This window comes from Martes martes (assembly GCF_963455335.1).
Source record: "Martes martes genome assembly, chromosome: 11".
Lineage (NCBI taxonomy): Eukaryota > Metazoa > Chordata > Mammalia > Carnivora > Mustelidae > Martes > Martes martes.
Genome location: NC_137899.1, coordinates 48968326 through 48995195, shown reverse-complemented (window position 1 = coordinate 48995195; position 26870 = coordinate 48968326). Strand labels below are relative to the sequence as shown.

General features: G+C 34.5%; 1 protein-coding gene across 1 annotated transcript in view; it reads left to right on the top strand.

The window, feature by feature from the left end:
* The window catches only part of LOC308352454 (diacylglycerol kinase beta), a gene marked incomplete at both ends in the record, with an annotated part of 141171 nt that overhangs the window by 95920 nt on the left and 18381 nt on the right, over positions 1-26870 (top strand). The window contains 2 exons of the mRNA XM_080818721.1: positions 7148-7221; positions 10427-10501. Coding sequence (XP_080674847.1) covers positions 7148-7221; positions 10427-10501 — 149 coding nt within the window. The remainder of the gene's footprint in view (positions 1-7147; positions 7222-10426; positions 10502-26870) is intronic.

Here is a 26870-nt window from a genome sequence, read left to right as displayed (position 1 = left end):
TTAAGTTGCCTTGTCCTTGATTATTCTGAGAAGAATTTCCAAATAAAAGGGTTGCTGGAAGAACCAAAAAGTCTAGTTTGTAATGCTCTTCACACCAGAAAAAAATGGGGAACCTTTATATTTAACTGAGTCAGTACCATCCCCTACCACAACTGCAGATTGTAAACAAACATATGTGAGTGTATGTATATATCCATGTGTACTATATACAACTATATAGTGTGTGTATCAATTAGTTCCCTTTATTTGACTGATGTGTGTGTGCATGTACATATGTGTACTTTAGGATCCTCAAGCCAGTTGGCTCTTCCATAATTAGCTTGTCATTGTCGTTTAAGTCCCTAAGTCTGGAATTGTTATTCTACACTCTAATACAATAACCTGTAAACTGAGTCCCTGTTCCCAACTTATAATGTGCTAGATTATAAATAATATGGAAAAAATGGAGCTCAATAATAAGTGTCAGGACAGAGTTAGCATTGTCTCTAATTTTAAGTAACATGGCCAGATTGGGCCTCATTAAAATATGATGTTTGAGTCAAGACTTAGATAAGGCCTTTGGTCTATAGATATCTAGGGGATGGACAGCCCTAAGGCAAGTGCATGCCTGGCAAGTTCTAGGATCAACAAGACCAACTGCGTGGTTGGAGCAGGCTGAGCAATATGGAAACTGGTGAAGAGTACTTTAGAGAAGGAATAGGAGCTAGATGCTACAGAGTCTTCAGGACCTGCAAAAGAACTCTGGCTTTCCATCTGAAAGAGATGGCAAGATATAACATGATATAACATGATCCTAACTTAAATGTTGAAAGGCTTACCCTTGTTGACATTAGACCATTAGGGAACAAAGAGTCAAGTTTGGAGACAGCCACCAGTTATTGAGAGTTTATAGGTTGGAGGCATATCCAGTATAGAGCAGGGGAGGTGAAGAGAGAGATATTCCATGTATTTTGAAGAGGGTCAGTAGGATATGCTGATAGATTGGATATATGGTTTATTAAAAATCAGGGAATTAGGGACATCTCTTAAGATGTTTGGCTCATTCACCTGAAATGATAGATTTGCCATTGACTGACATAGAGAAAGGTCTGGGTGAATAGATCTTGGAGAGAAATTTCTGTTGCTGGTAGTCATCTAAATGGAGATGTTTAAGTAGCAGACAGATATGTGAATCTAGAATTCAGGGCAGAGGGCAGATAGAAATTTGGAAGTGAAAGGTGTATTGATGGCACTTAAAACCATCAGATTCAATGAGATTACCAAAAGAAAGAATATATAGAGAAAGGAGTTGTTAAACTGGAACCCAAAACCAGTCTGACTCAAGTCATGCAATAACCCTTTTATGTGAGTAATAAGTTTTCAGAGGATTAGTTCTTTCTCTATAGAGAAGAATCCAGTATAAACTGTCCTCTTGGAAGGCCATTTGTACCCAGTTTATAATCATTCTTCAAGTTTTTGAAAAAGTGTCTTGAACATTTTTTCCCCTTGTCAATATTTTCTGTGCTGTACTGTATTCCCTATCTCAGTGTATCTTAAACACTGGTCTGAGAAGCCCAGGGCTCTGTGGAGATGCCTCATGCATGATGGTGGGATGAAGGGAGGCTGAGAGTAGGTTCAGGGTTCTTTCATGCTTCAAATAGAGCAACTTACCTTTCATCTGTCTTATATATTGTTCCATTTAAGATTATTTCAAGTGCTATATAAATGTTTACTTCCAAAAACAAATAGATTTAGGCTGACAGAATTTCTTTATATATGTATGTTTTAGTTTTCTCTTCCGTTCCACCAAAATCTGTAACAAAAAGTGTATAATATTTTAGAATAGCAGTTAAGTCAGTGATCAAAATGACTGAATTTTACAAGTTATTTCAAAATTTTGTATTCAGTAAAAATTGAAAATTCATATTAAAGACTATATTAGATATAGTTCAAAGAGAATTAGTAAACTTGAATATAAGATTGGTGTATTGTGCTCTTTAATTCCCGGATTCCATTCAGGTTTTACCAGTTGTCCCAATAATGGCTTTTATAACACAAGCAGCTGGTACAGAATCATGTAAATTTCCTGGTTTTGACACTTGTGTTTATGTAAGAGACTGTTCTTGTGTATAGGCTATCTTAAAGTAAACAAGAGTGATAAAGTATCATTTTGGCAACTTAGTCTCAAATGCTTCAGGAAAAAAAAAACACACGTTATTTGAACAGTCCTTTGGACTTTTCTGTAGATTTGAAATTGTTTTTAAAGTATAAAAATAAAAATGCCACTTCAGAATATTTAAAAAATTTAAGATATTTCCATATAACTTTATTCATCAGAATCAAATATACCAAGTTTCAGAAACTAAGAAAACTTTGTATTTTTTTTAACCTCTTTATTTTCGGTACAAATGATTTACATTACAATACAAATTAGCTCTACTAGACTAAATTCTGAACTCTCTAAGTTCGTTTTTACCTGATTTTGACCTCTTTGGAAAATAAAATCTGGAAGCAAATAGATTGAATTAAGTAATTGAAATATCACATCTAGTAATACCTATGTATTTTCTTCCTTATCTCAGACTCTTTAAATTACAAAAGAATTAACTGAAAATGATTATGCCTCTACTCAGTAAGGACAAAAACATAATGTAAAATAAAATGAAAAATATAAAGTATCTTCAGGGATTTTGGTATCAGGTTTCTGTTCTGCACTCAGGGTCTAGAAATATTTACAAGTTTGAGAAAGTATAAGATTTCTATGCCTGCTTCCATTTGTATTCAGTTCTGTACCCTCATGGATCTTGTCTTTCATACCAGTCATAATTAAGATCTGCAACATGTAACAGGGAAATAAAAACAAAACCAAATAAAACATAACAGTGGTTTAGACAAGATACACGTAAATTTTTCTGTCATGTAAATGAAGTCCAGAAGTAGGATCTCCAGAAATAAGGCTAATACAATGGTTGCACATTTTTCTCAGGCCTGGTACTCTCTTTCCTATCCTCCATCTGTAGTATCTTCAAGGTCATCTCATTATCAAAGCTGGCTGCCAGTCCTTATAGTATCAGATTTCATCCTGGCATCCAGAGGAAGGTGACTAGAAGCTCTCACTCTTCCTTTGTAAAGAGCATGTCTTGAGTTTCCATAAAACACTTCTGTATTAGTCAAATTGGGCTGCTGTAATAAAGTATCATAGATGGGTGGTTTAAACAACAGACATTTACTTATCACAGTTCTCAAGGCTGGAAAGCTCAAGATCAAGGTGACAGTTACATTTTATTCTGAGTCTTCTTCTCTTGGCTTATAGGTGGCAGTCATCTCTTTGCCTGCTCACATGACTTTTTGTGTGCACAGATGCAGGGGTAGATCTTTCTTTTACAAGGGTACTAATCCCATCATGAAGCTCCCACTCTCATGACTTTATCTAACCTTCCTTGCTTCCCAAAGGCCCTCTCTCCAGATACCACCCCACCGCAGGGCAGCGGAAGTAGGATTTCAACATAAAATTTGGGGAAACACAATTCAGTCTATAGCAACTTTCAATTATAGACAAAATAGAGACACATTTTTTCCTACTTAGACTTCTTATTTGCATTCTTATATGGCAAGACACCAAAAGTCACACCTTCTTAAACTCTTTGAAAGAAATACATATTTAAATTCTGCAAACAGCAGCAGTGGTTTCCAAGATACAGGTGTGATGGGAGCTGCCAGTGTTTCAGAATTACCCTTTGCCCTGGGTTCTTTTACTAAGGATGATGAGGAATATATGATAGTTGTGATAGTAGCAGTCTTTGGCAGTAAGATCTTTCTCCTTATTTCAGGAGTATTAGTGCACAAAGTAGTTGTTTATTTTTAACTTGTCAGACTTGAAAATGACTATGAAATACTGCAGGTTTGGTTCTGTCAAATTAAAAAATTCTCTTTGGTCTTCTGGACTCCAAATTTCCTCTGCTGGATTGGTTTTCTTTTTCTTTTCCTTCCTCCCTCCCTTCCTTCTTCCCTTCCTTTCTCCCTTCCTTCCTTCCTTCCTTCCTTCCCTCCTCCTTCCTTCCTCCCTCCCTTCCTCCCTCTCTCTTCTTCCTTCCTTCCTTCCTTCTTTCTCTCTCTCCTTTCTTGATTTTATTTATTTCAAGAGAGAGACAAGAGAGCAGGAGCAGAGGAAGGGGCAGAGGGAGGAGGACAAGTAGGCTCCCTACTGAGCATGGAGGTAGATGGCAGATGCGGGGCCCAATCCCAGGACTCTGAGATTATGACCTGAGCCAAAGGCAGAAGCTTAACCAACTGAGCCACCCAGGTGCCCCATGGGTTGGCTTTTTTTTTTTTTTTTTTTATTGCAACAACGTTTAGCTGAATTTTAAAGCTTTTTGAATGGGCATTGAAAAACATGCCAGATTTGCCTAAAACCTTAACATTTCTAGTATAACAACATTAAATGATCCCTTAACACCAGAGTCTCAGTGGTGCTGATGTTAAATCACATATCATCCCTTTAATGTAGAATGTATTAGGTCAGGAGTTTTATCTGACATCATTATCAAAGGGACTCTATTCCACAGAGCCTGGAAACTACAAATAGACCTGAAGTTTTCAGTGTTTTGTTTTTATGTAGTCTTATTTTGTAAGCTTAATTTGTGATAAGAAGATAGATGGGGAAAAGATTGCCAGATAATTTGATTTTTCCTGAATTTCCATTTGGAACATTTGACTTTTGTCACTGGTAGAGCATCATCATTCTTCTAAATTCATTCTTTATCTAAATTATCTTCATTTTCCTAATGCATTTGAACTGTTTATCCATTTACCCACCTCTAAAAATGACATCCTCATTTCTGGATTTTGGAGTCCTCTATAGCCTGTATTCTAGTGGAATATATACTTGCTAGTAATAATGTGTAGAATGCAATTGTTCTATAGCTTTATACTGTCCTTTATTAATAAATAGTTATGATGCCTTTAAATATTCCAATAAACCTATATTTCTGAAAGGCACTCTAAAACATATTTTCAATTTTAGTATATGTGCTGCCGAAGCGAGCACTCTAAAACATATTTTCAAATAAATTATAAATATCAGGCTCAGTGTGAATTTAATGTAATCTAATTTATTTTAATAGAATGGTAAGCTGAATGTTGAGTTTGGGGAAGATCATCTTAATGAGTGTTTGGGTTCAGATTTAATGTTTTGCTTAAAAACCTTTATTTACCTTGAGATTCTCACCTTTATTTAAAAATAAAGAGTAACAATTCAAATTAAGTGCAAAAAGGCAACTAAAATCCACATGTGTTAGCATTCCTTTTTTTTTTTTGCATGTGTAAAACTGTAGTTTATCTGATTTTATAATTGGTTGAAAAATAAAGTGAATACAAGTCTTTAGATAAAGTTGTGTTTTAGTGTTTCTTATTTTAGCTTTTAAATGAGGGGAAAAGGGCAGCATTGCAAGTCAGTAGCTTAACCTAGTAGGCACTTTCTACATATTAATTGATTGAGCACTTTGGTTCAGGAGAGAACTGCGAAGTTACTACAAACCCAGCTCATCTGTCTACCTCCTAACTGAATTAGAGTCAAACCAGGAACAAGGAACCTTTGTCCTCTTTACAGAGGAAAGTAAAATAGAAACAGATACAATAGATTAAAAAGGGAGAGAAGTAGAGTAAGAGTAGGAAAAAAAAGGATATTTTAGTATATTATAACTAATGTGAAGATTTTAACATTTCCCCAGTGCCTATATACTCATCAGAAAAATTACATCTCACCTAAGATTGGAGGAAAATATATTAGAAGAATATTTTAACTTATGTTGTTCAAACAAACAGGAAGAAAGGACATCATATGTTTATTATATTTACTTTTTAATTTTTTTAAAGATTTTATTCATTTGAGAGAGAGACAGAGCATAAGTGGGGGGAGTGGCAGGGAGAGAGAGAAGCAGACAACCTGCTAACCAGGGAGCCCGATGTGGGGCTCCATCCCAGGACCCTGAAATCATGACCTTAACTGAAGGCAGACCCTTAACCATTTGAACCACTAAGGCACCCCCATCATATGTTTCAATGGGTGTTTTTGTCTCATTACATATTTAAGAATACTTTCTAAAAGGGAAATTCATAGCAGTAAAGGATACCTTGAATCTACTTTCAAAAAGTAAACTAATCTAGAACTATGCAACTTAATGTTAAGAAGGCTCCAGCAGTTGCATGTTTTGTTACTAAGTATTTTTTGTCAAACTATATTTAGATGGGATTTATGTAGTGGTAGATTAAAGAGGACCACTTGTATTTAAAAGTCTACCTATTAACATTAAATTCAGGTGAAGTGCAAGAGCTCTTCTTTACCACCATATTGAGAACAACTTTACCTCCCCACACACTAGTAACAGCTATCATTTTATTTGATTTATTTTATTTCCTGGTGTGTTTCCCTGTTGACTGTATATTTGTTTGTTTGTTATCCATTTCTCCATTAGAATATAAGTTCCACTAGAACAGGCACTTTTTTTTTGTTCAACCAAGAAACCAGTAGTGATGAAAGCAGTGAACAGCATAGAGTAGGAGCTCCATCAACTTATGGATTCCTGTTTAGCAAACAGACCTAATTAATTGGCCCTCTACTCCCCAAGCAGGGAAAGAAAGCACTGAGGAAACATTGTGTAGAGGCAGACAGTTAGGCTGAAAGAGACTTCACACCATCTTACCGAGATTCTAATGGACAAGTGATTTGATAGATGGATTCCACACATGGTGCAAAACTCTATAGTAGGTGTCTGTCAAATCAGGGCTCTCTATCCTTTGGTCCCTATCTTCTAATCTTCTTTCTCCACTACATTCTGTCTGCTTTACTCACCGTCCCACAAATTGTGCCTTTTGTTTTCTTCTCTTGGCTATTCAAACACCATTTCCTCTTCATCGCTGCCTTCCTCTCTGCCCTATACCTAACTAGACCCTGCCTCTCTTTGTGGAGTGAGTATGCTTGTTAATATATATTTAGTCAAAACACAGGGTTTGGTTGAGTTACTAAGTAGATCTGTCCATCCATCCATATTACAGAACTTAAGAGCCATATTCTTAAAATTGTTAATTTTTATTTCATGAATTAAAAATAAAAGGGTCCTCTTCATAGATAATGTGAATAATTTGTCCATTTATCCAACTTTTCTTTTAGATTACCCCTGTTCCTGGTACTCACCCGCTTTTAGTTTTTGTGAACCCCAAAAGTGGTGGGAAGCAAGGAGAACGGTATGTTTTTAGAAATCAGGTTTATTTTCTGTATCATGTGTATATAAAAGGATAAAATTACAGTGTAAAAACATTTTAAAACATTATTCCCTATGGTTAACAATTTTAATGTCAAATAAATAATTCTAGCATCCTTATGTAATATATTGATATGATTTCTCCTTATTTTTACAGTTTAAATATTAATATAATAATGGCCTTTATAGTTATTTTTATTATCATGTATCGGGTATCTGAATTCTCTCTACTCTATTGCCCCTAGCCCCTACAAAGAGCATTGCATACAATATGGCTCCATAAATACTGTTGAATGCAAATTGGTTCTCTAAATGGTCAACAAGACGACTTCACATAAATCATCATTCACTAGTGAGGAACAGAATTTATGTCCAGCTTCTAGACAAATTACATTATAATGATTTTCTGCATGTGTGTTTTCGGAGTACATGATGCCATATATCCTGGAGGAGCACAATATATTTAATCTGAGTTATAATGAGCTGCATTATTGAGGTCCCGATATATTGTCAGACAACACAAAATTTTTGTTTTTGTAATAAGTTAATGGTTAAATCATAATATTTAATAAAAATCTGAAAATCACCACATCGAAGTGTAAATCCTACATGCTTCTTAAAAGGGGTGTCATAAAAATGCAGTTGCACTTGCTTTAATAAAATCTAGAAGTCTTTACTAATCTCAGCCCCAAAACAGGCAATCAAATAAAAGCATCCATGTAAACACTATGATAATAAAATAGAAATTTCCATTCTGGTTCATCAAATAATGAAGTTGAAAGTTGAAATGTTTTCATGATTAGTGAAATTTTATAATTTCCTTTCCAATCATCTAACTTTCCAGCTTTATTTCAATGAAATGAAGAGTGCTGTTCAATTTCCAACCAACAAAATATTATTTCTGCTGAAATTTTTTTCCTTTATTAACATAGAGTCATATTTTTTTTTACTTTGCTAAACATGATAGAAATTATTTTAAATAGCTAGTGACTTGATAAAATATTACATTGTTTTACTAAAGAGAATAGTTGCCTCATTTTTGGAGATACAAGATAGTATGATTTTCTCCTTTACTATGTATAGTCTGCCATCTTTATGTATTATGGACATTTGGGGAAAAAGTAAAGTTTTTACACAGGGTTAGATAGGATTAAATTCGTGTTGAAAATGAGAAACAAATGAAGTATCAAAAGAAAGAAAGAAAGAAAAGGTATATTTTCAAAAGGAAAACGTTCCCCTCAAATTAGAACATGGATCATGCAGGATGACCCTTAACTGAATATCTGACTTCCCCTTCTCCCATCAAGGAAAAAATACACAGATACACTGAAGTCATAAGTAAATTAAGTGGGGAGAAGGGATGACATTTGAGTGCTTCTATATGTATCCCCACTTATGTTTTGTTCTTCATACATGAACAGGGACCAATTAAAGTCACAGGTAATGTAAATATGTAAGCATGTAAAGGAAAACTATTATGAATGCAAATATAAATTTTCCTGATGAATGAATAAGAGTCATCTTTCACAAACAATGATACTTCATTCAGGATTTCCTTTACAAATACTGGGTTCCGTGACTTTGATATGTTAAATAAGTAGCAAAAGTTTACAAAATTATGTAGTCACACAGTTTCCCTGTACCAGTCAACAGGTATGAAAATAATCACATAGCATTCATTCATTCAAACAGCAACACCTGAATGAATCCAGACTACTAGGAACTGGGGAGAAAAGACTAGAATACAGCCATGCAGGGAGGCAGGCACAAACAGATACACCATAATATCATAAGATGAATGCTGAACTAGAAATGTTTAAAATAAAGGTGCTATGAAAGTTCAGAGGAAGGAAGGGTATCTGAAGACTGAGAAGTCTTTGGACAGGAAGTAGCTTTTGAGTTGATATAAGTAGATGATATGTGTAGATTTCCAGGTGAAGGAAAGAGATTTGTGAAAGCGTGTTGTCTTTTTAGGGAACGAAGAGATAATCACTAAAGTTAAAATTTAAGGCAGAGGAAGGGAAAGAGAAGACTTAACCTATGTTAAATATAATAAAATATTTTTTGTTGTAAATAACTTGACCCTAGAAACTTTTCATCACAGAAACAACATGGCTGTATTTAACCAGCCCTGTGTAAGAGGACAAGTTAGGTCTAGACTGTACAGAGCTGGTGAGAGAACTGGAATGCCTGAGCAAAGGCAGTGAGATAGAATTGCCAAGTTGAATAGACATTACTGTTAGAAGGTGCAGGACTGTTCTTCAGTCGGGTGCAGATGCTGGGGAAAAAGAAGTACTGAGAATGACTCTTAGGATCTTTCTTGAGACACTGGTTCATATAATTAATCAAGAACTAGAATGTGAGGTTATTGCAGATTTGGGAGTGGGGGGATAGAAACAGATACTACATAGTGAATTTGGACAGTTTCTATCAGTAAAGATAGTCTGAATATGTTTGTAAAATCTCTGGTAATATTTTTACATTTATGTAAAAATTAACTTTTAAAAACTAAATATATTCCTTCATTTTTAATATTTTATCTAAGAATACCAATATGGGATGTGTATTTACTTAGAAACAATTGTGTTGCATTTGTTGGACAATGATTGATTTCTTCTGGAAAAAATGAATTATTTAATATGTGTCCATCGAAACAGTTTAGCAGTTGTGTGAGCTGACTGATCAGATGATGGTTTATGTGAAATAATTAAGCAGATGAGGTCACATTCTTTGGTTACATGCATGCATACAACATGCACAGTCCTGTTTTATATGTGGGATAAATTTCAGCTTGGTTAGATTGGCCACAAAACCTGTAAACTTCACAAGGATCCATTAGAGGAATGTAGGTAAGTAATTTTATTCCGATACTCTTAAAAAATGTATTTGAAATCTAATTAGCTAAACAATATTCAAAAGCAAGATAAATAATATTCTAAATACATATCCATATTTAGAATGCAAATATCACTATTTCTAATTTAAAAGCTTTATTGCCCTTAATTGGCTACTAAATATCTTTTTCTTATTGAGCTGTTATACTTCTAGTATTATTAATGTAAAATTTATCAAATATATTTAGTTACAACCATGTATATAATTATAACATTAAGAGGTGCTATTTATTTAAAAATTGGAGAGTATCACTAAAGTCCTTTTTTTTTCTTTCCATATTTTCATCTTTATAGAATTTATAGAAAATTCCAATATCTACTAAATCCTCGTCAGGTTTACAGCCTTTCTGGAAATGGACCAATGCCAGGGTAAGTCCAAGGATAATATCATTGCCATTGACTCATTTAATAGTAATTAACAAAATAAGCAGCCTGATGTACCTAGAAATAATGTTATTTGAATACAGCAGCCAGATTAGTATACATAAAAACATTGAATATCAACTATATAAGAGTAACCAGTACAGATGCTATTTTTAGCATCTGAAATAGTCTGTTTCAAGCAGATTTTTTTGCCCCTTCTAAGTATTGTGAAGTACTGCTCTACTACTACTACTACTAATCACACAAACACACTGGCTGGGTACCTAAACATCCAAACCGTCTGTTTGAAGAATCACTGTCTCTTCTTCTCCTTTTTAAATATAGAAAGAGGATATACTATAGAGGAAAAAGCTAGTTAACAAAGAATAGCAATCATGACATGATGTTTTCATTTACCGCTTACGAAATCTAGTGACCGCCACTTTCTTACAAGACACTTTATTAATAGGTAAGACATGGCAACAGAAGTTTATTTTTTCCGGCAGTAAACCGTGTACCTTTTACAACACAAGTATATGCTGAACTCAGTCATCATTATTTTGGCCTCGTTAACTAACTAACAGCGCCTTCCACTGACCTGTTTTCTCTCTATCAACTTGAGTAAGCATTAGACCAGATGTAGTGGAAGGAAGCTCTAGAATGCTTATCTGAGCTTCTTTATTAACGAGAAAACAACAGCATAAAACATCAATGTGATTAAAATAAGTTTTCTGGGTTATTCTCAGAAACTAGAAATCAAATATTGAAATTGGACTCTCTTAAATGCTCAGAATAAAGTGTATACCATTGTGTCTAATGTTAAATACATGTAAGTAAAATTACACAAAAGTTAGCACAGGCTCCTGCAACACTTTCTTCTCTTTCCTCTGCTCCCTGCCACCTGCTGGCCAGCACCTGCTGAGCGGTGATCTGGAGAGCTTCCTTGCATTAGAAGGCAGGATCATCCTAAGCATTTAGTTCAGAACAGTGTCTTTGTCAAGTTCCAGACTCCAGAATCTAAAGGATCAGATTATTGGCTCCTTGAGGCACAGGCAAGAAGTCCTGATCTAGAGAAAGCCATGCAGAAGTAAAGTCTTAATGTTAACACAGAAGCTTAGTGAGAATGGCTCTTTTTCTTGTTCTTCAATATTCTCTGAATTTCAGAGTAGAGTGGTAGCTCTTATTCTAAAGGCTCAAGCAACAGTGTGTTCAAAAGTTTAGCCATTCCAGGACCTCTGGAGTTCTCTGCAGACCAATAAATCGAGGATTTGCCTGTATTCCATAATTAAATGTAATGCCTACTGACGTGCTAATTATAAGCCCATGTGTCTTTGACTCATTTCTGTAAAATGAGAAAAGTAATACCTGTCTCAAAGGACAGTTGTGAAGTTAAATGGGATGATACCTATGAAGCGTGTAAAAATATGTTTAGTACAAAGGTCCTCAACTAATGTTCCTTATTCTCAATATTATTTATAGTAATATTAGTTAATAATTAATAATTGCATGTTTGTAGCTTTATATAAACATTCTGTAATAATATTGATTTTAGCCTTGTTTTCATTTTCATGTTTTTCCCCACTCCACTTTAAATGTGTACCACATGCTTCTTTTCACTCTTTCAGTTTTAGGCATCTTATCCAGTACTCGATTTTAATACACTGAAAAAAATAAAAGTAATATATGTACTTGTGAAAATCCACATTACAGTGAGTCTCATTTAGAAAGTAACTTAAAGGCTCCCCTTCAAGCACTAACACTCCTCATGTGATAGCTCTGCAAATTGTTTGTGTGTATCCTCCCAGGACTTCTTACAAGAGCATACAACCTAATGTGTGTATGTGACATATTTACATACAATGTATTCATGCATACAGAGTATTCATATACACACATGCATATGTATGTTGTATGAATAAGTAGTTTTTTTTAAAGATTTTATTTATTTATTTGACAGGCAGAGATTATAAGTGGGCAGAGAGGCAGGCAGAGAGAGAGGAAGGGAAGCAGGCTCCCCGCTGAGCAGAGAGCCTGATGCGATGCGGGGCTCAATCCCAGGACCCTGGGATCATGACCTGAGCCAAAGGCAGAGGCTTTAACCCACTGAACCACCCAGGAGCCCCTATTTAACTTGGAGTATAGATCATTTATTGTTCTGCAACTTGCTTTTTTTTTTTTTTTAACTCAAAAGCATATGATGGATATTGTTTGAGTTCAGCAGATATTGATAAGTTTCATTATCTTTAAGAGCTGCACAGTATTCCATGGTTTTGTTAGCTATTCCATTATTGATAAACATTGAGTTTGTCTGTACTTTTCAATTATTACCAAATATGTGAAGTTAGCATTTATCAGTGTATTTATGTCTTTCAAAAGTTTGTTCAAATGTTTGCATAGAATGGTTGATATAGGTAGAATTGCTTGATTGAGAATATTTTCCATTTTAATTGTGTAAGGTTCTGCCAAAGTTCTAATCAAAAAATTTGTATTGAATTATAATCCCAGCAGCTATGTATATAAAGCTAATTTCCCACAAGATTCTTTAAATTGGCTATCTTTAGTAATTTCTGTTTTAGTCCAATGTGATAGCTGAAAATATACTTGTCATTTTCATTTGCATGTGTTTGATCAATTATAAAATTTAATATGGCATTAATTAGATATACTTTTCTATAAACAACAGAAATGTACCCTGGCTTATTACCCAAAATAAAGTTCAATTATGAGGTTGCTCCTAGAATTAATAGAAAAAAATAAATAACTCTGTTTCAGTAAAGATAGGGATCAGGACAATTTGAGGAAATGGAGTAGCGGGACCAAAAGGACAAAGTCCCTTGGTAATTCTTTCCAAGAGTGATTGATTCCAGTTGCTTTTGGTATTCTTATTTCTCTGCTCAACATTCAGATCCCAGTGAAAAGTATATTTATTGGTTTCTCTCATTTCCCATGCCACAGCCTTGGCTTGTTTAGGATGGGGTATCTTGACTGACAGTCCTGTCAAGGCTTTATCTACATGGTTTGTTCCCCTAAAGCTAGACAAGGATATATAACCTGAGGATGAAAGAGGAATTCTTGGAGGGGATAAACCGTAGGTGTTCAGCACAGCGCAGCCATAGGGCTGTCCAATATCCCTTCTTTTCTGAACACAACAATTGAAAAAATTATACTAGTCAATATTGCTACTACCAAATGCACAACTGAAAGCACACATTCTTCTAAATTGTAGACACCCCAAAATTTCATACAGTCACAATATACAACTCCAAGTCCGGGTTAGCAGGAAACAACTGGAGATGACTACTTTCTCCTCACTCTCCACACATTTGGGATTAACATACAGAAATGTAATGAGAAATTTAAAAATTTAACTACAAATGTGAATTTAATTGAATGATGATTTTAATAATATGAAGAATGAAACACATGTAAAGTCTGTGGCACTGGGTTTGCAACTGGTTGAAAGCTGTAGGTGAAACTTAGAATGTTTCTCCTGCTTATACATTTTTACCCAGTGCGGTGACCCATTTTTACCTGATAGTTCTGAGACTTCGGTAGTATTGTTTGCATAGTGCTGAATTAGCCTCTCATTTGCTGTTACTGAAAGACATGGTCGTATATGGCAGTATTAAAGTTATCTATCAAATCTTTCCAGGTCTTCTCCAGGTGTTTGATTATATTTACTTCCTTTAATCATAGCAATGTGGAGTATCCGTATGGCTTTCTCATAATAAACCTCAGGGATAAAGTAGATTTTCCATGCTTTCTTATCATTTGCCACAGTAACCAGCAATATTCTAGATATTGTCTCTTTTGTTAGCTTGGATCACAGAGTGAAGAGAGATAGAAAGACACCCCCCCCACCCCGCCAGCAACACATACTGCTTTACCTGTGATCCCCATAGAATGAGGGATAAATAAACCTCTCTAAGGCTGTGCCCCTATGATTGGGGGTTATTTGTAATTATATATAGCCTGATCTTTCATGATAAACCAATGCTAGAAGGAGAGATCCTATTAGTACCCTCTATGCCTATTGTATAGCAACAAGTCTATTTCTCCTTGGGAATCAGAATCCACTATATCAGGTAGCATCATCTTTTTTTTTTTTTTTTTCTTATTTGCCTAGTCCTATGAAAACCCTCAAAAATGTCTAGGTGTCAGTTTTAGCTCCTAATTCAGTGAAAACTTTATTGTCTCATATGGCAGCATTCTCCACTTTGGTGTTAAAGCATCTAAACCATGATAGTTAAAAACTGAGGGGATGGGAAGCAGAATTTTGAAAGTGGATGTACTCATTAGTGTTTGTCAGAGAACGAGATCCAATAAGGTATATAGAGAAGGATTTATTATAAGAAATTGGCTTATATGCTCTTGGAGACTGACAAGTACAAAGTCTACAGAGTTGATATTTCAGTTTGAATCTGAAGGCTGGCAAGGTATTTTAAAACCAGAAGGAGCCACTGTCCTAGTTTGCAGGCATCAAGCTAAAGAGTTCTCTCTTTCTGGAGTAGGGTCAGTCTGTTATTTTGTTTTGACCTTCAGCTGATTGGATGGGGCCCACCCACATTATAGAGGACAATCTCCTTTACACAGCCTACCAATTTAAGTATTAATCTCATCTAAAAATACCCTCACAGAAAAACCCAGAAAAATGTTTGATCAATTATCTGGTCATCCCGTGACCCAACCAAGTTGACACGTAAAATTAACCATCACAATGTATATTAAGTCTAATTGTAAGTTTCATCACTCAAAATGTACCTTTTGGCCCCGGGACCATGTATTTCCTCACATGAGTAAGCAGCATCATATAGTTTAGAGCCTGTGCAGCAGAAGTTTGTAGTACACCATTTAAGTGTTCCTGCTGATTCAGGGACTGAGCCTTTAGTAGGCTATTTCAGCGTTCTACTGACCAACTGCTTCTGCCTGATGAAATATAAGAGAAGACTTTTAAGTCTAGGGGGCATCAGCCCACTGCCTTTCTTCCTTCTCATTGAAAGGAATTTTTTGAAAGGATACGGCAACGTGTGAGAGACTATGATAGTGTATAAGTCATTCAATAAATCAATTGCAGTTACCATTGATAAAGACATAATGGGAAGGAAAAGTAAATCCAATTGCTAGAAAAATTCTTAGTGCAATGAGGCAAAGGCTACAGTTCCATTATGAAAGGTGTCAGGTAAATTTAGGCTACTCCTAACAGTTGGCTGAGGCCCTTAAAGTAAATCGACATATTGGAGTTCACTCGTTGGTTTCTTTGATGACAACTGAGCACTCCAGAGTCAGTATCTACCTTTCTTGTTGAAGATTAATTAGTATTGTTTATCTCTTTCGATAGCCTCCCCTCCTACTAATATGAACATGAGTCTTTCTTTGCACACTCACTAGGAGTAACTAAGAAAAATGCTGACTGGGTTTCCTTTGGATCATTTGCAGTCCCAACTATGGGTTAATTCTAAGAAGTTCACTTATATAAGCTTTCCTTTCATCACTAATTCTCTATTCTTGTCCTTTCCAAGTCCTTCATAGTCTAAGGCATGTTATTAACCATTACTGTTGCATTGATGTGTTTCACAAACTCTGGACATCATTCTGCCCAGAAAAGGTAGACCGGTTTTATTGTGTAAAATACGGCTCCCTGGTCAACTGGCCGCCATTTCTGTCCTCCTTGTATTACTCCTAGTATGGTTGTACCGCCAAGCTGTCTACTTCCTGCTTCTTCTGGCATATCATGGAGAGGCATTGGTAAACCAGTTTTTTCTTTTATCCTTAAATAGTGAGAATAAAAAAGTCCTATGAGGAAAAAAAAAAAAAAAACTAGAAAGAGAAAGGTATAGGTTGAAGGAGTGGTGCAGAGTATAGGAAGATTCTGAGTATCTGAGGGGTGGTCCCAAGCATTTCAATGTCTTAAAAGCTCCCCAGTTGATTCTATGCAGCCAGTATAGAGAACCACTAAATAAGTAGATTGATTGCTATATAATAGGTGTTATACGCCATATGATATGGTGCAATTGGGGTGACTTCCCAATTACATGTTTAATAATCATTGTAAATTCTTAGACAGTCATCAGTCTTTTGCAGTACTGTTTTTATAGGCTGTCACATATGGATGAATCAGTAGCCCATAATTATGTCTTAGATCAAAATTCAGATTCAAATTTCAGAGAAAAATCGTCTCATTGGCTGTTTGTCCATATGCCTACACTATTGTTTGGGTCAATACAGTTGGTCTACTTGTTTGATAGATCTATCAAAACCATTCTCAGCACTGTTTCCCCTAATCAAATAAGGCCAAAAAACCAAATGCTCCGAACAAGTATTTTTTTTTTATGTATACTAAACTTTTGTATTTTTTGAGTAAAGCGTATGCTCTTTTATTTGCCCATATTCCTTTTGATATATTTGTCTCTTTTTATGTTCATTTTGAGATCTCATTACGTATTAATGTCATAATTTTATATACGTTGCAAATGTTTTCTTCTACTTTGCTCTGTCTTCTTTCAATTTATATATTTTTGTCCATATAAATATTCAAAATTTTCATCTACTAATTCTGTGAAGAATGATTACTCTATTTTATATGTTTTAGAAAACCCTTTCCTCAAGCCAAGATTATGAAATCTTCCTGTACATCTTCTTTTATTACTTTTACATTTTGTTTTAAATTTCTGACCTTTAATCTTTTTTTTTTTAAGGATTTTATTTATTTATTTGACAGAGAGCAAGAGTACAAACAGGAGGAATGGCAGAGGGAGAGAGAGAAGCATACTCCCTGCTGAGCAGGGAGCCCGGTGCGGGCTCAATCCCAAGACCCTGAGATCATGACCCGAGCTGAAGGCAGACGCTTAACAAACTGAGCCACCCAGGTGCCCCTCTGACCATCAGTCTTTAAAGATTGCATTTTATCTTAGAAGTGCATTGAAAGATATGGATTAAGTAGTGATGGAGCACATTTTCCTCCTTACATTGAAATGTAGTTGTCCAGGATGCCTGCATGGCTCAGCCAATTAAGTATCTGAGTTGATTTCATCTCAGGTCATCACCTCAGGGTGGTGAGATTGAGCCCAGCAGTTGGATTCCATGTTGGGCGTGGAGCCTACTTAAGATTTTATCTCTCCCTCTCCCTCTGTCCCTCCCCAACTCTCTTAAAAAAAAAATGTAATTATCTCAACAAAAGCTATTCATTAGTTCACTGTTTCACCACTGATTTGACTATTTTGTATATGATGAAATAATACATATGTTAGGGCATTGCTGCTCTTTGCTTTGTTAATCTGCTTATTGATTCTAATAATAGACTTTTATATACATTAATTCCCTAATTATTCTCTCAAAATTTAATGACATTCTCTCTCTGTTGTTTGTTCATGTCTCAAGTTAAAAAAAAAAAATGAGTTTGAATGTAATTGCATTGAATTTCTAGTTTCAATTGGATCCCTGTGAGAATGCCTTGTTTCTGATACCAGTGCCCACGCTGTATCCCCATTGGCAGACCTGAGCTTCTAAGAGAGTTGTTCCTTGTTATCCTGGAGGTGAATGCCACAGGTAGCGGCTCTTAACAGGGACTGTGGCCAGGCTGTGCTGTAAGCCTCCACTTAGTCCCGTGACTGACCTGCTTGCTAGTTGTAACTCTTCCCACACCTGTTTCTTGCAGTGCTACCCCTAATCAAGCTTTGTTGTCAGAGCTACTCTGGCAGTCATTCCCTTTTAGTGTTTTGCTTTGGAAACTGTTCCATTCTTAAAGGTCTCTTTACTAATCTAATATTCATTGTGATTTAGTTTCATCTTTGTTTCTGGTGTATTACTTTCCCACTGCTAGAAGATATCTATATAGATATATAGATATAAATATACATCTAGATTTATAAATCTATATATAAATCTCTATATAAATCTATATGTAAATATAGATTTATACATAAATATAGATACATCTATATCTATATAGATATAGATAGGTATATTTTTATCTGCCACCATGAGCCTGTAGTTATTCATTATCTAATTTATTGTTTAAAAGATTATTTATTTATTTGAGAGAGAGAGAGAATGAGAGAGGACAAGAGAGGAAGAGAGAAAGCATGAGAGGGGAGAGGGTCAGAGAGAGAAGCAGACTACCTCCTGAGCAGGGAGCCTGAAGCAGAGCTCAGTCCTGGGACTCCAGGATCATGACTTGAGCCAAAGGCAGTGACTTAACCAACTGAGCCACCCAGGCGCCCCTTACTTGTTATTTTAATTTCCCTTTTTCCCATTTTTCCTTTTTACCACACCATCATTTGTATCTCTTCTCTTATCCTGTCTTTATTCTTTTTTTCTTTTCTGACAGTTTGTTTATAGAGTAGAGACTTTTCTTGGTATATTGAAACTATGCTAATCCTTAATGTGAATTATTGAGTAAATGCCAAACTCTTTGGACATTTCTCTTTTTGTCTTTAATTGTTTTCAAGACAAAAATGGCTATTTGTTTGTTTATTCCCATTATATCTCCTTATATAAAATCTCTCTGATCCTATTCTATTTAGTGATCTCTAAAACTAGTATCTATGTCATAAAATTGGTTTCTTCCTGATAATGCATATTGTGATCTAATTGAATAAATTATTTGGAGGTATAAACTAGTTGGAAAAGATGAAATATAAAATATGTATTGCTTTCTGTTCAGAGAATGATGAGTTTTTTTTCCTTTACAACATTAAAGTAAATATGTACATCTCTAGCTTCTCCAACAACTGCATATGCTGATGTGGCCTATGAAACGTCAATATCAAGTTTTTATGTACTTGTGACATAGCTTTTTCTTTTCCGACTCAAAGCTTTGTGAAAGTACAGATGGTTTATTTTATTTGCATACCATCCCTAAAATATTTCAGAAAAAATATCAAGTATTTATTGAACTGAAATAAAATGTAAGATAAATCTTTTCAAATCATGCAAATTATTTTCCAGATTGTTACCATAATGAGGTATAATTAATCTTTTATGAAAGGTGCTTTATGGAAATCTTTGGTTTCGTCTAACTGAACTAAATGCAAAACATATATAATATTAAAAATAAAATTTAACAGTCTACAAATTCACATATTCTGAATATCATACATACTTACACATAATGAAATCTTTAATATATTCTATTAAAATAAATGTGTAACTTAGAAAAGATATAACAGATTCCACAGATTTTATTACTTTCTTACTTTAAGATATAATTTTATATAACAAAGTTTCTACCATATTTTATGTAAATAAAATCCATCTTGAATCAGAACTTATGACCTACTACATATGTCTCTTGCTTTGGAAGCTTGTTATGTCAGAGAGTTAAACAAAATCCTCAGAAGGCCTGAGAAAAAGTTCATCAAAATTCAGTCTAGCTCTACTGGAAGTTTCCAGAAAAAAAATGTTGCTAGTTGTAAAAAAACGTGTTGGTAATGTAATAATAAAGCACTCAGCTCACCCTTTCAGTCCTTAAGATTAATCCTATTTTATGATGATTTTGTGAGCCACTTTTTTGTTGTTTGTTTAAAGATTTATTTATTTATTTGGGAGGGGGTGGTGGCAGAGGGAGACGGAGAGAGAAAATCTCAAGCAGACTCCCCACCAAGGGTGGAGCCTGATGCGGGGCTCATTCTTATGACCTGGAGATCATGACCTGATCCGAAATCAAGATTCAGATGCTTAATTGACTGAGCCTCCCAGGTGCCCCTAAATGGGTGAGCATAATTCTGTCTTTATCACTAGAGCAATTGAGTTTGACAATTGATTTATATTTTTATATTAAAAAAATCTATAAGTTAGTAAAAGTAACAAAACATTAACACATCACTACAATTAACAAAATTATATAATCATCTGCCTTGTAGAAGAACTTTCCCATTTCAGGTATTACAACTCTGTAGTCACTTTCCACATGTATCAGCAAATGCATTATGACTTTAAAGATGTTCAAAAATCTGAAATGTTATTACTCATCTCACAAACAATAGTAGCTGGCTGAATAACAGTTAGACTAGACATCTGTGTTTTTATTTAGAGATTTTCACTTATCTAAATTCCCTGAACACTCTGAAAAGAACAACTTCACCTGAATTGCTTCTAGAAATAACCAATTGCCTATATGATCTAACCTGTTTCTTATTTTATTCTACGGAAGTCAAGCCTCTAATAAATAACAAACTATTTTATTTGAATATTCACAGTTGGCTAAGCCTGCCCAGCATGTTTCCCTGGCACAACCTTCCCATAAGCCCCAGGGTGGTAAAGGACATGTCCTTATTAATGAATGAATACAGGGAAACTCATAGTAGATGGTTATCTCAGAATCCTATAGGAATGAGGATCATGTAGCTTACTCCTATAATTTAATTAAAAAGAATAAAAGTGGACAGTGTAATCCACACTCAAATAGACTAATGATGTAGCAGCTAAGTAAAAAGTAAAATGATAGCTTAATAATAACAATATTAATAGTAACATAAATTGATCCAGAATTTATTTATTAAATGGCTAACAGATGTCAGGAACAAGTCTTAGAACTGCCACTCCACTTGTAACAAAACAAACAACACTTTCTGCTCACATGGCCTTATGTTTCAATGGAGACTGACAGATTAAACTAATAAAATATACATTGTGTCAGTGGAGAAGGTAAATAGAATATACATTGGTAGTGTGTGTTCTGTTTGTTCTTCTTTATAGGTTGAGCAGGAAAGAAGTTGCTGAGTATAGACTAGAAGGACATGAAGGAACAAGCCATTCGGCTATATCATAGAAAAGCATTTGAGGCAGAGAGAGGGACAGAAATAAAAGCATCATGACAGGACAATATTTGACATAAGTGGGGGGATATTAGCAAGATGGCCAGAGGGACTGGAAGCTGAATGGATAGGAGTAGTTTATGAGAATGATACTGAGGGGCCAAATCACATAGGGTCTTGGGGTCACTGTGAGTATGATAATTAGGTTTATCCAGGAGTCTTCTGGTCTGTTCCTGGCTTGCCAGCATCTATCCCAGTTTAGTATTTAGCCAGGAATTTTATATCTTAAGTACTGTTATTAGTGGGTGCATTATCATAAGCTCTGATGATTATGGGTTTGTGGTCTCTCCAGTTTATATATCCAGTTTCTGCTATGTTTTCTTCTAGTCAGACGTAAGACACATCTGCACAATGAATGGTGTTCTCACTTTTACATATAATCATTAAATATGAAACATAACCAGAAAAATGACTATCTTTTCCTAACCATTCCCACATGCAAAACAAACAACAATTTCTTCTGAAGTGCAGTGTATAGTGAGTTCAAAGAAAAAAATAAATATGCACTAAAAATCCTTTTGGCTAACTTGTATACCAGCCCATGGAATCTCATCTCCTTGTGAAATGCAAAGGAGAACAAATATGCCAATCAGTAATATCTGTAGAGATTGGGAGAAATCATAGGTTAGATGTATATTAAATAAATGTGAGGAAGAGAAAATGAGCTGTCCTGCCAATTATTTTTAATGAATGCTTTGAATAATCTTATTCAGTGTTTTTAAAAAAACTAAACATGTAATTTAAATTTATAAATATTTGTTTTGTACACTTTTATTTTGCAATAAAACTTTTCAGCAAAAATCAGCAAAAATGAAAATGCATATTGAATGGAAAATTCAGTTCTGAGTTTCTCTTTTCTCAGAGATAATTGATAATGAATACATGATTTTTATGAAGTACTTATCAACATGTACCATCAACTGCAGGAACTCTAGTGGTATCATTGTGCATATTGAAACTATAAGCACAAATATGCTATAGAAGCATCAGTATCTGCTTCTAAATCAATAGCTAATTATCTGCTCAAAACAGCCATTTAAACTGCAGAAAGTCTCTTTGCCTATCACTCTTTGAAGAATGACCTTTCATTTAGATCAAGTGACTGTCCTAAGTTAATGTTCATGTTCAATTCCAAGTTTTTTATGTGTGTTATAAGTGAAGTGATTAACTGTTAATATTTTAGCTTCATTGGAGGAAGAACTTTAAAAAAATCCAGCAATCCCATTTTTGTATCAGAGCAATCAGAAGGCTTTAAACAGAAAATCCATTAGAAGGTAAAATAGTAATGATTTTATTACTTCTTCCTATGGTGATAATTTGAATATAGATTTTTTTGGAGCACATAGTCATGGCAAAAATACTGTTTTGACTAAGGTCAGAAACAATAGATAAAAGCATATGGTCTGAATTGGTTGTGGTAACTGCATCCAAAGAAATTTTACTATAATTATTAATTAAAATAGAAGCCTTAATTGTCACATTCCATGTGTGTGTATATGTGAGCATGATCATATATACAAACACACACAAATTACTCAGTTGTGCTACAGATTCCATAGTCACTAAGAAACCTTCTGGAAAAATCAAGCAAGTAAGGCTCAAATCTCAGATCATTTAAGTAATGGAGTCCTTAAAATATCTGTGGATAATACTACTCCAGTAAGTCTTTTTCATTTTATAACCTTCTCTTTCATTTAAAATTCTACCACTGAAGAAGTGTGACAGTTTAAAATAATTTAACATAGAGACCTGTAGAAATCTACAATTTGATCTCATCATGTCATCTCTTCATAAAAATATTATTCAAAATTATTGTCTTATGAAAAGCTGACCAAATATAAAAAATGTTTAAGTCAATCAGGCAGTTCATTAATGAAATTATTATACTTGATTAGTCAAAAGGCCAAGAAATGAACATTAATGAAATTATTAGGCTATTACTCTCGACCTTATGTTGTAGTGTCTCTGTGCTCTTCAATTGCAATCTGTTGTGATTTCTTATTCTAAATACATATATTACGTATATGTACATATTTATATATGATTTCTAAAACCTGATTTTTACACATTTTTTTCTTAAAAAGGTCATCAAATTTTATAAATATCACACCCCACAAAATCAGTATTCGCCTTTGCTCTTAATTTATCAATGAGGTATCATGGAAAGGAAAGTCTTCAACTTATGTTTGTTATTCCTACCATTATGAAAACATCACTATGCAGATCTATCTTGACTCCCTCCTCTATTCTCTTTTCAAATGTGGCTTCTCTCTAGATAAAGTGTATTCACCTTCCTCTCTGGATCCCTGCTCCTCTCGCTTCTTTGACTCTTCTTCATTATCCCACCCCCTTGCTATCACATCTTGAGCTGTTCTCTTCTATTGCCTTTTTATCATAACTATGTAGGCCATTTTTTAAGATTTTATTTATTTATTTGAGAGAGAGAGAGAGAGAGAGAGAGAGAGCTTGAGTGGAGGGAGGAACAGAGGGAGAGAATCTCAAGCAGACTCCATGCTGAGCATGGAGCCTTACTTAGGGCTCTATCTCATGACCCTGAGATCAGAATCTGAGCCAAAACCAAAATTTAGATGCTCAACCAACTGTACCATCAAGGCACCCCTATGTAAGCCCTCTTACTATAAGCCCACTCTGTACTAAGGTGATTTGATTTAGTTTATAAAAACATATACAATGTTTACAATGTTATTATAAATTAACAATAAGAATTCAAGACCAAAGGGAATGCAGACAAGTAATTCCTAAGACTGCAATGTTGCAAAAAATGAGCAACATACAAAACTAATGGAGGTTCTTAATTTTCAATTTTTTCAATTTTTAATTTTTAAAAATTTTTGAGTATATGTAAATCTACTTACCTTCCCATTCCTTTGTTTTTTTTTTTTTTTTTCACAACTAAATGCTTAATAAAATGAGCTGTTTTTCCACTCTTTCATTTCCTCTTCTGTGTAGTTGGGATTTTGACTCTACACTCCATTGAGACTGATGTTGTCAGTAATAAACTTCTGGGTGTAGAATAAAGTCTTGCTTATTTTTATATTTCTTAAAAGTCTCTCCTCCCTTGGATTTTTTTTTTTTTTTAAGATTTATTTATTTACTTGGAGAAAGACGGGGGTGGGGGGAGAGCAGAGGGAAAGAATCTGAAGTAGACTCCCTGCTGAGTGAGGAGCCCAATTCCAGGCTTGATCTCATGACCGAGAGATCATGACCTGAGCCGAATTCAGAGTTGGATACTAAATCAACTGAGCTACCCAGTCACCTCTCTTCTCCCTTGGATGTTAGGAAATAATTGTCTCCCATCTCTAGAGTTGTTTCTTCTTATATAATTGGATACATCTGTCTTGGTACATCCTTCGAAAGTCACTTTTTCCTAGAATTTCATACTCAGAATTCTATTTCATGCAATATGCTTCCTTAATTTTATAATAATAAAATAATAGTGATTTGTAGGGCATAGGTCAAGGCTTATGCAAAGTGTAACAACCTTATATACTGGGCATTTTCTCCATTTGCAGATGAGGAAGCTTATGATCAGACAGTTTAAATAATTTGCTCAAGGTTTTAATCCCATAAAAGAGCAAATCTTTGTTGTATTCTGTCGTGACCATTTTAACTTCTGTTCTGTTCCTTCTTCTTACTTCCTTTCCTGATTTTGACAATCAGAAATATCTGGATTGCTTCTGAATATTGCCTTCCATCTCAAATTTCTCTCTGCAGCCCTGTATAGATTTACACAACTATTAGGTGACATTTCCATAAGAATGTCCCATAGGTATCTCAAATTTTACATGTCTAATATGAAACTAATTTTTTTTGCCCTTTCCCAAACTTGTTCACTGACTTGTATCCCAATATGATGAGGGGGAAGACCGTTCACCTTTCCCTTTCTTCTGACAATGAATTATTTCACACTGTCCAGAAATTCTCATCTAATCACTTTAGTGGTTTCTTATATTCACCCTTTTTCTTATATATTAAACTTTCATTCACTTCTTCCTCTTCCCTTTCCGCCAGTTCATCAAAGAATTAACTTACCATAGCTTCAAAATTCAACTCAGGTCTTTGTCCCCACTTTTATTAAACCAACCTTGATAAACTTCTCTGTTTAGTCTGCATCAGCAGCTCCCAAAGAACATTCTGTGACCTAAACTGTGTGGGTTTTTTTGTCTGCTCGCTCAGTTAAGCCATTGAGATATCTGAAGGCAAGGACTCTATCTTGCTTTTCAGTCTCTGGAATCTAACCCAGTTTCTGGTACAGAGTTGCAGTTAAATGCATATGAAATAAATGAATTGATGCAGGTGCTGTAATCACTTATAAAATTACTTTTCTCATATATAAATATTCTATTAAATGTAACTCTCTTTCTTAGGCATATATAGCTTTTCTGTTGTGTTTGATCCCTGTCAAAGAATTTTATTTTTCCTCTAGAGAACTTCATGTGTTGTTTCCTAATTCACAATACTTTCTTCTTCACATTACAAAATTAACTTGGTGGAAAGATCTGATGAATATAGAAAAAAAAAACTCATTCTAATTACTAACAATAAATGCATTAGGATGACAAAATGGATTTGAGTAGATGTGCCAAAGAAACCTAAGCAACCTAATCTCTTCTGCTGTTACATTTTAGGAGTTAATTTTAGATAGTGTCCTTTGGACCACAGATGATGTCTTTGTGCTTTCCAATTGGAAGTATTAAGAATGAAGTCTTCCAAGTTAACTTCTTTTAAAGATCAGGGAATATGTGTGAATTAAAACTCTTTATCATATATTTCTTTTCATTCTTCACTTCAAAATTTCAGTCTTTTTTTTTTTTACTTATGTTGTAGTCATATAACTTATAAACTTAGAAGAAATATCTAAATTGAATTTTTATGTATATACATATATGTTAGTATGCAAACACATATGAATTACTTTAGGACTTTGAGGGATGAAGACACATGTATTTGGTCACTAACTTGATTGCATATTTGTAGCACTAAATATAGTTATATGAATACTGAGTCAAATTACCTCCCTTTAGGGGTACCTGGGTGGCCCAGTCAGTTAAGTGTCTGCCTTCAGCTCAGGGCTCAGGCCATGATTCCTGGGGTCCTGGGCTGGAGCCCCACCTTGGGCTTCCTGCTCACTGGGCAGTCCTCTTTTCTCTCTCCCTCTGCCCCTGCTCCTGCTCATACTCACTCTCTCTCAAATAAATTAATAAAATCCTAAAAAAAATTACCTCCTTTTCATTCTTATGCAGAAAATTCTTAACATGTATAGATGAGAAGAAATGTTTAAAAAAAAAAAAACTGTTGTTTTATGTTCTTTGGTTACTTGGCCCCTAAATGCTAATTTATGTTTACATATATTTAAAACATCCTAAAAGGGTTGCTGTTTTCTACATACCAGAATAAATTTATATTTTAAAGTAAGATGTTTATAAAAGCATTTTATTATACAAATGAAATCATGAATAATTTCGATAAAAAGTTAAGACTATTTAGCTAAGTATTACTTTGTCTTTAGTCATTCAAAAATCATCTAAGAGAGTTTGATA